The following is a 14,938-nucleotide window of genomic DNA, read 5'->3' on the forward strand; positions in this document are numbered from 1 at the left end:
GTATTGTGCTTCTCTAAATATAACCCTCTCCAAAGCAGCATAATTCTTTTCATTGTACCTATTGCTTCACTTCCTCTTTTCGTCAACGACAATGGGTAACTTAATCTCAACCTTCTTACCAGCAGACTTATTTGATCGAACTTCAAACTGCGTTGGTGAACAAGCAAAATATGTATGGGGTCTCGAAAAAACTCTTCGGGTCTTGGAGACTGAATTGCACAAATTGACTCGAGCAAGGGACGATCTGAAGACCAAGGTTGAGGTCGAAGAACAACGACCTCGAACCAGACGAACGAACCAGGTCGCAGGGTGGCTTGAAGATGTGCAAAAACTGGAAACTGAATTTACCGAGCTGGAACGAGTTAGAGCTCAAGAAATGGATAGATTGTGCCTTGGAGGCCTCTGTTCCAAAAACTTCGCGTCAAGCTACAATTACGGGACTCAGGTGGTCGAGTTGACGGATCGAGTGATCAATTTAAAGAAAGACGAAGAAAAAATTGAAGTCGTTGTTGAGAAGGCGCCAGATGGTGCAGCAATTGAATTACCTCTTGATCACACAGTTGTTGGTCAAGAACTATTACTTGGTCAAGTTTGGAGATGTATCACTGATCAGGAAAAGAACAGGGGAATTATCGGCCTGTATGGTATAGGGGGAGTCGGCAAAACTACCCTTTTAAAACAAGTCAACAACAACTTCCGCCATCAACAGCATAATTTTGATGTTGTTATCTGGGCGGCTGCGTCAACACTTCAAGATGACATTGGAAAAAGGATTGGCTTTTCAGAAGACCAAAGCTGGGAGAAAAAAAGTCCTCAAGACAAGGCTGTGGACATCGGTAGCATTTTAAGCAGAAGGAAGTTTGTGTTGTTATTGGATGATATATGGAAACCCATTGATTTAACACAATTGGGTGTCCCCCTTCAAAAACTAAATGATGGGTCCAAAGTAGTCTTGACAACTCGTTCAGCTGGTGTTTGCGATCAAATGGACGCTGAAAAGGTGGAAGTGTATAGTTTGGCGCATGATAAAGCCTGGGAATTATTTCAGGAGATGGTCGACAGATCCACTCTTGACAGTCATACCAGTATTCGAGAGCTAGCCGAAACCCTGGCAAGAGAGTGTGGTGGGTTGCCGCTAGCGCTTAAAACAGTGGGACGAGCCATGAAAAGCCAAAGGAAAGTTGGAGATTGGAAACGTGCAATTCACAAAATGAGAACATCAGCTTCTAAATTCTCAGGTATGAAAGAAGAGGTGTTTTCGCGTTTAAAGTTCAGCTATGATAGTTTGTCTACGGACGAACTTCGTTCCTGTCTCCTGTATTGTTGTTTATATCCTGAAGACTACGAAATTCCTAAAAGGCAATTGATTGATTACTGGATTAGTGAAGGATTTGTGTGTGATTTTGATGATGGATGCGATTTTATTGATGACCTTCTTCAAGCATGCTTATTGGAGGAAGAAGGCGATGATCATGTAAAGATGCACGATATGATTCGTGAGATGTCATTATGGATAGCGTGCACGGTAGACAAGGAGGAGCAGAACTTTCTGGTTCGCGCTGGAGTTAAACTGACCGAAGCACCAAAGGTTGAAGAATGGGAAGGTGCCAAACGAATATCTCTGATGAAAACTAGAATTCAAAGCCTATCGGAAATTCCCACGTGTCCACGTCTCGTCACTTTACTTCTGGATGGAAATTGGATTGAGGAGATTACTGATGGCTTCTTTCAATCGATGTCTTCTCTTAGAGTATTAAGTCTACGAATAAATATTTCCCTAAGTAAACTACCTTCGGGGATTTCAAATTTGGTTTCATTGCATCATCTTGATCTATCACGGACTAATATAACTGGGTTGCCGCAAGAGCTGAAGGCATTGGAGAAGCTGAGATATTTGAACTTGGACTATGCATTTAATTTGTCTATAATTCCACATCAATTGATATCTGGCTTTTCAAAGTTGGAGGTACGCAGGTTGCGTGGGTGCGGTCTCTGGAGCAAAAAAGAAGAAGAAGAAGGTAACGTTCTATGTGATGATGCTGAACCTTTGATGAAGGAATTGCTGGGTTTGAAGCATTTAAAAGTTTTAAGCTGGTCCTTCGGAAGTTCACTTGCTGTCCAAAAGTTTTTGAAATATCCAAAGCTGGTGAGCATCACTCAATCTGTAGGGGTTTACCAATGTAGAAGTCCACCGTTCAATGTTTTTCATCTAGCATACATGGAGAATCTTCAGGAATTAGAACTTGAATACTGTAATTTGGAAGAGATGAAGATTGACAGCACAGACGAGGTGAAGAAGCTTTTTCAAAGTGGTTTCCGCAGTCTCAACACAGTTCATGTATTTTATTGCCAAAAAGCGAAGGACTTAACGTGGCTTGTTTTTGTTCAAAACCTCAAGAAGCTGCGTATAGAGTTTTGTGATGATGTGGAAGAAATAATCGGGGTTGATAAATTGAGAGATATTTCAGAGATAATCGGGTCAGAGCATAACTTTTTCGCACAACTCGAATATCTAACCATAAGTTGGGGAATAAATTTAAAGGGCGTTTACCCGAATCCCCTGCCCTTTCCAAAGCTGAAGAAAATTAAAGTACGTGGATGCCGACACCTGAAGAAGCTCCCACTCAATTCCAGCAGCGCGAAGGAACGTCGAGTTGTCATCGAGGGATCGAAAAAGTGGTGGGAAGAGCTACAATGGGAGGATCAAGCCACCCAAAATGCTTTCTCTTCCGGTGTCGTACTTAGGGATGATTATGAATATGTTTGAATATGTATTTCTTTTTTTTTTTAATTTTCATTAGATTTAATTGCATCTTGTCCTTGTTGTCTGGTGTGTCAATCATTCCCTATTTTCAGTTAATAAATATTAGGGCAAGAGCTGCACATTTGTAGTCTCAAATTCATTTGACATCAGCCAATTTAATTAGGGACATTTATCATACATATTTGGCTAGTTCGCCGTGGAAAAATAATAATAGTTGAAAAGACATAGGGTACTTTTTATTTTCCTTTATATTACTAATAGATTTCCCACGCGCAACAGACGAAGTCATTGCTGCTTCAATAATTGCCCTATCACTGTGTTCATCTTCACAAATTTCTTTATTACGTTTGTGAAATAACCTTAGCATAACAAAATTACTCCTACTTTTTAACTAATAATAGATATCTCAAATTTTATTTTCAGAATATGGTATGTAATGTAAGCGATCGATAGTTTTTTATAAAATATATAAATAAATTAATAGTGTTATTTAGTGTGTAATTAACAAATGCCGCATCATTTAAGAAAAATTCAGGATATGTAATACTAATTGACATACTTAAATTAAAAGATAATAATTTTTTTTTGATCTGATCATATTAAATAATTTAAGATGATTGGTAGTTAATAAATAAAAAAAATAAAAAAAATTAAATTATATTTATATACTATAATTAAAAGACACATAAAAATATATTTTTAAAAATTTAATAAAACTCAGATACAGAGAAATCCTACTCCTACAGTAATGCGGGTGACAATTAAGAGCATGATTTTACTATGTTACATTTAATGTACTATACACAACCAATAAGAACTACACAATTATATGAGTTCCACAATTTATGTGGTTCTTGTGGGTTGTGTATGGTACATTAAATGTAACATAGGGACTCCCTTAAGAGCAAGTCTATATTTTTCATCCACGTGTCAGACGGAAACGCATGAGTCACATTTCTAAGCATGTTTGAAAGTTGAAACATTGGAGTTGTCAAATGCGGACAAATGTGAGTCCCGTTTCCATGCTTTTTGTTTTGAAATAATTAAAGATTTTTTTTGGTCCTTTTTTAGGGGCTGTCGGTCATGCTATCAATGAAAATGCAGGAGCTCAATTATTTGTGCTGAGCTGTATGTTACTGTTATCAAATTAGATTTTTTTTGGTTCTTTTTTAGGGGCTGTCAACGTCCAACGGTCACATTTACTTGTACGCGACCTTTATGTTCGTGGATGTAATCGCCTTTATCATCTTTTTTTTTTTTTTTTAATTATTATTCATTATATTTATAATTATATGATTACCGAGATTGATTTCTATCAATTCTAATATTACACTGTTTAAATTTTAATCCTTTCAAATAATCAAGGAACATCAACTCACTTCCTAAAAAAAACTGTTTTCATTCAAACTTTGAGTGGCTCACCACTGGACCAAGCCCTAATGGTCTATCGCCAAATTAAGTCTTGTTTGTTTTCTTAAAAAGGCAAATGTTATGTTTGTGGCAAACCTGGACATTTTGCTATCAAATCCAAGTATAGAAAGGGAGATCACAAGCCTCTTAAGGCCAATTTGGTCGACCAAGAAGAAATTATTCCTGTTGTGGTGGTCTCTCAAGCGAACATGGTTGTTACTAAGGGAAAAAAATGGTGACAAATTCTAGGAATTAACGTTAAAATTTATTTTATTTTTATTTTATCTATCTTTGACTTAATATTTTGAATCTTCATCCAAAGTTGAGGCACAAAATTTTTATTCTAAATAAATATTATCAATATAAATATATCACTTAAATAATAAATGATAAGATTGAATGTTAATTCTGTCATTACTGAAAGAATTACAAATTTTATATGACGTGTAGACGTATCATTATGTTCTTGATTTTTGAAATATGAATCAAGCAACATATGTAGCATATTTTTATTCAGTGCTTTGCTTCTCTAAAAATTGTTGAAAGCAGCAGCTGTGAAGAGTCAACGGTTGACCTTGAAGCCAAGCTGGCATGCCTCCTGAGCTACTCCCATGTGCAACCAGCTGGTGTGGCAGGTGAGTTGGCTTTGTTGAGCTGGCAAAACTGTTATGTTGAAGAATAGCAGCGCATGTGCATTGAATAGTTGCATCTTCTAGAAGCTTAATGTGATTGGTTCACAATTGCTATATTCACGGATCAATTTTGATTATTTCCGTATAATACCCCTTAGGCTAGCTATCATTATTTTTTGTCTCTGTATGTAAACTAGCAAAGCTCTGTATTTCATTTTCATCCAAGTCATCATAATCAATAAAGGCCCGATTCTCATACTCTGTTTGCATTTGAAAGCAATTCTTAAGAATTTAAGTAAAATGACCCTCACCAAATTAGCTTAATTCTTTTCATTGTACCCATTGCTTCACTTCCACTTTTCGTCAACGACAATGGGTAACTTAATCTCAACCTTCTTACCAGCAGACTTATTCGATCGAACTTCAAACTGCGTTGGTGAACAAGCAAAATATGTATGGGGTCTCGAAAAAAATCTTCGGATCTTGGAGACTGAATTGCACAAATTGACTCGAGCAAGGGACGATTTGAAGACCAAGGTTGAGGTCGAAGAACAACGACCTCGAACCAGACGAACGAACCAGGTCGCAGGGTGGCTTGAAGATGTGCAAAATCTGGAAACTGAATTTACCGAGCTGGAACGAGTTAGAGCTCAAGAAATGGATAGATTGTGCCTTGGAGGCCTCTGTTCCAAAAACTTCGTTTCAAGCTACAATTACGGGACTCAGGTGGTCGAGTTGACGGATCGAGTGATCAATTTAGAGAAAGACGGAGAAAAAATTGAAGTCGTTGTTGAGAAGGCGCCGGATGGTGCAGCAATTGAATTACCTGTTGATCACACGGTTGTTGGTCAAGAACTATTACTTGATCAAGTTTGGAGATGTATCACTGATCAGGAAAATAACAGGGGAATTATCGGCCTTTATGGTATAGGGGGAGTCGGCAAAACTACCCTTTTAAAACAAGTCAACAACAACTTCTGCCATCAACAGCATATGTTTGATGTTGTTATCTGGGCGGCTGTGTCAACACTTCAAGATGACATTGGAAAAAGGATTGGCTTTTCAGAAGACAGAAACTGGAAGGAAAAAAGTCTTCAAGACAAGGCTGTGGACATCGCTAGCATTTTAAGCGGAAAGAAGTTTGTGTTGTTATTAGATGATATATGGGACCGCATTGATTTAACACAATTGGGTGTCCCTCTTCAAAATCTAAATGATGGGTCCAAAATAGTCTTAACAACTCGTTCAGCCGGTGTTTGCGATCAAATGGACGCTAAAAAGTTGGAAGTGTCTAGTTTGGCAGATGATGAAGCCTGGAAATTATTTCAGGAGATGATCGAAAGATCCACTCTTGACAGTCATACCAGTATTCCAGTGCTAGCCGAAACCCTGGCAAGAGAGTGTGGTGGGTTGCCGCTAGCGCTTAAAACAGTGGGTCGAGCCATGAAAAGCCAAAGGAAAGTTGGATATTGGAAACGTGCAATTCACAAAATGAGAACATCAGCTTCTAAATTCTCAGGTATGAAAGAAGAGGTGTTTTCGCGTTTAAAGTTCAGCTATGATAGTTTGTCTACGGATGAACTTCGTTCCTGTCTCCTGTATTGTTGTTTATACCCTGAAGACTACGAAATTCCTAAAAGGGAATTGATTGATTACTGGATTAGTGAAGGATTTGTGTATGATTTTGATGATGGATGCGATTTTATTGATGACCTTCTTCAAGCATGCTTATTGGAGGAAGAAGGCGATGATCATGTCAAAATGCACGATATGATTCGTGAGATGTCGTTATGGATAGCGTGCACGGTAGAGAAGGAGGAGCAGAACTTACTGGTTCGCGCTGGAGTTGAATTGACCGAAGCACCAAAGGTTGAAGAATGGGAAGGTGCCAAACGGGTATCTCTGATGTTAAATGAAATTGAAAGCCTATCGGAAATTCCCACGTGTCCGCGTCTCGTAACTTTTCTCCTGGATGGAAATTCTTTGAAGGAGATCACTGACGGCTTCTTTCAATCGATGTCTTCTCTTAGAGTATTAAGTTTAAGTGAAAATTTTCACCTAAGTACACTACCTTCAGGGATTTCAAGTTTGGTTTCATTACATCATCTTGATCTATCACGGACTCACATAACCGGGTTGCCGCAAGAGCTGAAGGCGTTGGAGAAGCTGAGATATTTGAACTTGGAGTATACACAGTATTTGTCTATAATTCCACATCAGTTGATATCTGGCTTTTCAAAGTTGGAGGTACTCAGGTTGCTTTTCTGCGGTCGTAAGGGTGTAATAGAGGAAGAAGAAGGTAACGTTCTATGTGATGATGCTGAATCGTTGATGAAGGAATTGCTGGGTTTGAAGCATTTAAATTTTTTAAGCTGGTCCTTCCGAAGTTCACTTGCTGTCCAAAAGTTTTTGAAATATCCAAAGCTGGTGAGCATCACTCAATCTGTACGGGTTGAATGTGGTGGCAAGTTTACTACAAGGCCACCGTTCAATGTCTTACATATGGCATACATGGAGAATCTTCAGGAGTTACGTCTTACAACCAGTAGTTTGGAAGAGATGAAGATTGACAGCACAGAAGAGGTGAAGAAACTTTTTCAAAGTGGTTTCCGCAGTCTCAACACAGTTCATGTATTTTGTTGCCATAAAGCGAAGGACTTAACGTGGCTTGTTTTTGTTAAAAACCTCAAGGAGCTGCGTATAGAGTTTTGTTATGATGTGGAAGAAATAATCGGGGTTGATAAATTGAGAGATATTTCAGAGATAATCGGGTCAGAGCATAACTTTTTCGCACAACTCGAATCTCTAACCATAACGTCGGGAAGAAATTTAAAGAGCGTTTACCCGAATCCCCTGCTCTTTCCAAAGCTGAAGAAAATTGAAGTACGTGTATGCCCACAGCTGAAGAAGCTCCCACTCAATTCCAGCAGCGCGAAGGAACGTCGAGTTGTCATCCGGGGAGAGAAAGAATGGTGGGAAGAGCTACAATGGGAGGATCAAGACACCCAAAATGCTTTTTCTTCCGGTGCCGTACTTACTGAGGTTCCTTTTTATTAATATGTTTGAATATGTATTTCTTTTTTTTCTTTTTTAATTTTCATTAGATTTAATTGCATCTTGTTCTTGTTGTCTGGTGTGTCAATCGTTCCCTATTTTCAGTTAATAAAATTTCAGCAGTGGATTCTTGGTTTATTAATGTTTATATAACTGAATTGTTCAGCAGATGTACTCTGCATATGTACTCTGACTCTGCTTCTGGCTTCTAAGGAGAAAGAGGTGAAAATAAACATTTTATCTTCCCTTAGCTGCTCTCCTTTGGTTTGAAATATGTGACCTTTATATATACTCGTCAACAAAATTGTATTTGTCGCTTTAAGTCTTGTTTGTTTTAAATCCTGGCATATGTAATTATGTATGGAGTGGGAACTGAGATGATGATGAAAGATAAGAAAACAGTAATTGAATCTGTTATAATTTTAATATTAATTTAACAAGAAAGTGATATTAATTTGCCTGGCCCATATGAAAAACAATTATAATTAACGCTTTTTCTTTTTCTTTAATTAGTAATAGATTTCGGATAGAAAGCAGACAAATTTAATTTCTGCTTCAATAACTACCCTATCACTGTGTGCGTGATCACATAATTTTGGACTACCGCTTGTGGAATAACTTTAGAAAAAGAAAATTAATATTTTTAAGTAACGATAAATATTTTAAATTTTATTTTAACTAAATTTGAAATGATGTGATTGGCAGGTAAGACTTAAGAATTAGACAAATTTTCTCATTCCACAGCTTGTAGAAAATTTATACTCTAGGCCTTATCTAAACTTGGACTTATCGCCTGCGGTAAAGCATGAGTCATGTTTCCATGTATGTTTGAAATATTGGACGATAATCACAACGGCATTTTGTGAAATAATTAAAGTTTTTTTTTTCTTCTCCTATCTTCCAATGAAAGTGCAGGACCTCAATTATTTTAATAGAGATGTAGTAATAAATTATTAATGAAACATATCAAATCTAATGTATAGATAATAATAAAATAAATATACATTGTTTCAAAAAAGCTAGTACATGCTTCTATATAAAAAAATTATCTTAAAAGTTTTGAATTTTTGTGTTCTCTTTAATATTTTTCTCTTATTTTGTTATTGTACCATATGGGTACAAGTTCACTTAATGTAACATAACATTTTTTTTTTTTTTTGCTATATATATACACACGCACACACACACTATGTGAGGCGAGCTCCTTGAGGTGAGATTTAGAAAAATTATAAATTATTACAGTGTGAAATTTATTTTTATTTATAACTAGCCTAATTTAAATTAGGACCATTATTTTTATAACTATATGAAATTATCCCTATATAAAATATCACTATATAAATGTTTTACTACAATATTGATCTTTTTTTTATTGTATTTATCTCTTCATAATATTTTCTTTTTTATAAAAAAATCAACTAAAAAATCAAATCAGCACCAAATCATAATATCATTATCCATACACAGGTATGTAACTTCGGACTTAAAATCTTTCTAGAGCCTTCACAGCCACTAATGTCATAATTTTTTTTTTAAAAAAAAAACAAACGCCACAACTTATATCTTAATTACCTAAGCCCTAAGGTAACAAGAAAATGAAAGGAGTGGGCCTTTTGACAGCCCCTCTAAGAACCTCCTTTAAATTACTTATAACTCTTTAATTAAAATTACTTAAATAATTAAAGATAAATTAATTCCATTTTTATTTTAGTTGAAATTTTAATTAATACTTAAATACAATTATTCTTTTAACATTTTTTCCACCCACCTCATTTCATATATATATATATAATTTTTAGAAACTTTTAATAATTTATAATTCTTTTAAGGTGAAATTTAATGAGAAGATTATTAATTTTAATTTATGGATTAGTATTTTATAAATTAAACCAAGGTACTTTGATAAATAAAAATTAAAACAAGTTTTATAAGGATTTTGGAGTGTAGGAATTCAAAATATAAATTTTCATGGGATGTTGAATATGCTAAAGCTGAAGCTATGAATTTTAGAATAAAAATGACAATAGACTTTGGTTTAATGCCATTAATTGTTGAATCAGTCTTGAAGACTATTTTAAACTAGGCAAAAGGTTTTGAAAGAAGTATGAAGGAAATATCATGGTTAATTTTCGAGATTCAAAATTGTACGGTTGTGAAAGACTACTTCAAAATCAATCTTATATTAAGAAATAGTAGTGAGACCGCTCATAAATTAGATAAATATGATGTTAACAATTCGGGCTGTGTAATTTGGTTGGAGGAAATTTCAACTCATGTAAGTCTTTTTCCTTTAAGTGATTAATTGAAGCTTTCCATTTCCAAAGAGAGATAGAGAGAGAGACAGAGCTCAACTCAAATGAAAGTATGAAACAAAGAGTAAATCCTGATAGCAGAAAAATGAGCCATGAGTAGAACTATTCGCACCTTTGAAAGCCCTCATAAAAGTCTTTATTCAATATGTCCCGCTGAATCATTCAAAAAATAATATTATTTCTAAGGGCAGAGTTATTTGCACTCTAAAAATTATTCTCAACACTTTATTATTATACACACTCATTTATTAATTTAAAAAAATAAATTATACTTTGTACACTCCTTAAAGTACCAAAAATGTACTCCTTTAATCCTTTTTAAATAAATTTACTCTAACACACTCATGAAAATGCCTTACATACTCAAAAAATTTCTCTAAACACTCGTTTATTATTAAAATTTAATTATTTGGTTGTATAATAAATTTCTCCAATAAAGGAAGAATGATAAAGGAGCAACTAAAAAAACCCATCAAAATATTTTACCAATGAACAGATCGTGAGAAATAAACATTATAATCCGAACAAAAATCAATCAGCCAATACATCATTTAGCTAAATCAAAGACGCAGCTTGCGCTTCATAGTTCTGAGCTTAGAATCAAGTAGAGAAGTGAAGATGAAATTTTTAATTGCTGAGAATATGATTTTTTGAGGTTGATGGAGGACTTGAAAGAGAGGGACAAGAAAGAATGATTCAGAGTAGTTGCTTGGCAAAAGGGACCCTTATGACGATATTCTTCAGTACAGCTATGATGCCACTTCCACCTCCAATTGAATGCCAGAAAATTCAGAGTTTGTCAAAAGAGGCTAGTAAATTAAGCTGTTTGTTTTTTTTTTAATCTGGATTTGGATGAACATTTTTATGTCGCAAAAATGTCTGCTGGGTTGTAATGCCTAAGCGTTGCAGACTAGTTTGTAAGAGTCTGAATAATTGTCCATGTTACACTGGTATTGTGGAATGACATGTATTTTTTGGCCAAAAGAAAAAATCAAGCAACCAATGTAAACTTGTTTAATATCATCATAATATAACTGAAAAAGAAGTAATTATACTCTTGTACTAGCCGCCCAATGACCGGATCTACTTTCAGTACGTCATCTTGATCTATCATGGACTAGGATAACTGGGTTGCCGCAAGAGCTGAAGGCGTTGGAGAAGTTGAGATATTTGAACTTGGACTATGCATTTAATTTGTCCATAATTCCACATCAATTGATATCTGGCTTTTCAAAGTTGGAGGTACTCAGGTTGTTTGGGTGCAGTTGTTGGAGTGTAACAGAAGAAGAAGGTGGTAACGTTCTATGTGATGATGCTGAACCTTTGATGAAGGAATTGCTGGGTTTGAAGCATTTAAATGTTTTAAGCTGGTTCTTCCGAAGTTCACTTGCTGTCCAAAAGTTTTTGAAATATCAAAAGCTGGTTAGCATCACTCAATCTGTATGGGTTGAATCTGGCAGACATACAAGTCTACCGTTCAATGTCTTACATCTAGCATACATGGAGAATCTTCAGGAGTTAGGACTTGAATCCTGTAATTTGGAAGAGATGAAGATTGACAGCACAGAAGAGGTAAAGAAACTTTTTCAAAGTGGTTTCCGCAGTCTCAACACAGTTAGCGTACGTAATTGCGAAAAAGCGAAGGATTAAGGTGGCTTGTTTTTGTTCAAAACCTCAAGGAGCTGCGTATACAGTATTGTGAATGCGTGGAAGAAATTATCGGGGTTAATAAATTGAGAGATATTTCAGATATAATCGGGTCAGAGCATAACTTTTTCGCACAACTCGAATATCTATTCATAAGGTGGGGAATAAATTTAAAGAGCGTTTACCCGAATCCCCTGCCCTTTGCAAAGCTGAAGAAAATTGAAGTACGTGGATGCCCACAGCTGAAGAAGCTCCCACTCAATTCCGGCAGCGCGAAGGAACGTCGAGTTGTCATCTCGGGAGAGAAAGAATGGTGGGAAGAGCTACAATGGGAGGATCAAGCCACCCAAAATGCTTTCTCTTCCAGGTGTCGTACTTAGGGATTATTTTCATTAATATGTTTGAATATGTATTTCTTTTTTTTTTTTTAAGTTTTCATTAGATTTAATTGCATCTTGTTCTTGTTGTCTGGTGTGTCAGTCGTTCCCTATTTTCAGTTAATAAAATTTCAGCAGTGGATTCTTGGTTTTAGAATCCTCCCACTGGAAAGAATTCTTGCTATAGAATTGCACGATTTTGATGACTTGTAGATCTAACTCGTTCAGTAACTACTTCCGAGGTTAATTAGATCTAACTCGTTCAGCACGATTTATCCTTTTTAACACCAGGCCAGGCATCCACAAATATATTGACACCATTTTTATTTATTTATTAATGTTTATAAAACTGAATTGATTACAAATTACCCTTTTTTTATTACAAATTACCCTTTTTGTCCAGTGTGTTCAGTATATACTCTGCACAACTAACACAGAAATAAACATGTACACATGCTAATAGAAAACGCAAAGGCCTTTTTCTTTTCTTTTTTTAATCCCGAAAAGGGTTATAATTAACAACAAACTAATAATAGAAGAGAGAGAAATACCAAGTTAAATACGGTAATATTTTATCTTCCTTTTAACTGCTCTCCTTTGGCTTATAATGCGACCTTTACACTCGTGGACAAAATTGTATTTGTCGCTTAAGTCTTGTTTGTTTTAAAATGCTGGCATATTTATGGAGTGGGAACCCAGATGCTGAACTCATAGTAAATATTTATTTAATTTGTTATAATTACATTTGGTGGGATAATTTTAAATATTAATTTAACAAGATAGTGGTGTTTGCCTTGCCCTACAGAGAAAAAAAAAAGTAATTAAAGATTTTTCTTTTCCTTAATATTAGTAATAGATTTCAAATGGAAAACAGACAAATTTCATTTTTGTTTCAATAATTACCCTATCACTGTGTGCGTGCGTGATCACACAATTTTGTACTACCGTCTGTGGAATAACTTTAGGAAAAGAAAATTAATTTTTTTAAGTAATGATAAATATTTTAAATTTTTATTTTAAATTGTTTTCTTCTCTTATCAATTATTTGTTTCTCCTATCTTCCAATGAAAGTGCAGGACCTCAATTATTTTAATAGAGATGTAGTAATAAATTATTAATGAAACATGTCAAATCCAATGTATAGATAATAATAAAATGAGGCTAATGCTAAGTTACATGCATGTAACTTAAGGGATCCATAAAATAAATATACATTGTTTCAAAAAAGTTAGCACATGCTTGTTACAAATATAAAACATTATCTTAAAAGTCTCTGAACTTTTGTGTTCTCTTTAACATTTTTCTCTTATGTTGTTTTTGTACTATATGGATACAAGAGTGCGTTTGGGATGCTGTATTATATTATGTTATATTGCATTATTTTAATGCAGGTGTATTGCATTATGTTGTGTTGTATTAGTAATGTATTATAATAATGTTGTACAATGTTTGGTATTACACTGTACTGTATTAATTTTTAAATATATTATATTTGATATAGCACTATATTGTATTAATTTTTTGTGACTAATTTAAATTATATATTTAGAAAATACTAATGAATTGTGCTAAACAATCTAATAATTATATATTTTATTAATTTTTAATTAATATTATTCAAATTTATTCATATTTAAATATTTATTATTAGTTATATTAAATTATTTAAAAATAACTAGTTTAATTATTTTAATAAATTATATTATATTATATTATATTATATTATATTATTTAAGTATTTATTATTAGTTATATTAACTTATTAAAAATTAATCAATTATATATATTAATTAATATAATTTTACATATTAATTAATATAATATAATTAAATAATACATTTTTTAGTTATACATTTACTATGATAAAAATTAAAATATAAACATAATATTATTAAACAATAAATTTATTAATTTATATTAAAATTATAATGTAAAAATAATATTATATAATATAATATTAAATTAAAAATTATATTCATTTATCATTATTACAAAGTATAAAAAAAAAAAAAAAAAAAAAAAGAGGAAGCTAAAGCTAAAGCGTTAACTGGACACATTAGCTAAACCCGACAATATGTTGGGTTTAGCTAATATAGCCATTTGGTACCCCAAACATGGGGCTGCATTGCTAATGTAATGCAATCCCAGGTAAAGAGGGGTACCAAACAACCCCCAAGTTCACTTAATGTAACATAACATATTTATATATATATACACTACGTGGAGGTGAGCTCCTTAAGGTGAGATTTAGCAAAATTATAAATTATTACAGCATGAAATTTATTCTTATTTATAATTGGCCTAATATAAATTAGGACCATTACTTTTATAGCTATATGAAATTATTCTTATATAAAATATCACTACATAAATGTTTTATTGCAATATTGATCTCTTTTTTTCTTTATTGTATTTATCTCTTCATAATCTTTTCCTTTTTATTAAAAAAAAATCAACTAAAAGATTCATCAACATCTTAGTCCAACAATCTACCAGCGAAAACGAGTGTCCATGCTTTTGAACCAAGGCCCAATATGTGAGGGAGAGATTGTTGGGTTGTCTTATATCGGTTGTGAATAGGAATGGCAAAATCCGGGTCCAGGTCCGGGTTTAGCCTTCCCGGTTCCGGACCCGGACACTATTTTTTTGTTCCTCGACCCGGATTAAAACTCGGTTTTTTCTCATGCGGGTCCGGGCCGGGTTCAACCCGGAAAAATCCGGGTTTTGAACCCGGATCAATAA

At 34.1% G+C, this 14,938-nt stretch overlaps 1 protein-coding gene across 11 annotated transcripts in view; it reads left to right on the plus strand.

Moving 5' to 3' along the window:
- The window catches only part of LOC107174607 (probable disease resistance protein At5g63020), a 27,502-nt gene continuing 12,564 nt past the window's right edge, over positions 1-14,938 (plus strand). For 2 of the 11 annotated variants that reach the window (XM_052444992.1, XM_052444995.1), the window contains exons 1-2: positions 1-1,588; positions 6,676-6,892. In XM_052444992.1, coding sequence (XP_052300952.1) covers positions 92-1,588; positions 6,676-6,892 — 1,714 coding nt within the window. In that variant the 5' untranslated portion in view covers positions 1-91. Of the gene's footprint in view, positions 2,046-6,325; positions 6,893-11,414; positions 11,494-14,938 lie in introns of all 11 variants that reach the window. The other 9 variants (XM_052444988.1, XM_052444996.1, XM_052444989.1 and 6 more) reach the window with 8 other exon arrangements.

This window comes from Citrus sinensis, chromosome 7 (assembly GCF_022201045.2).
Source record: "Citrus sinensis cultivar Valencia sweet orange chromosome 7, DVS_A1.0, whole genome shotgun sequence".
Lineage (NCBI taxonomy): Eukaryota > Viridiplantae > Streptophyta > Magnoliopsida > Sapindales > Rutaceae > Citrus > Citrus sinensis.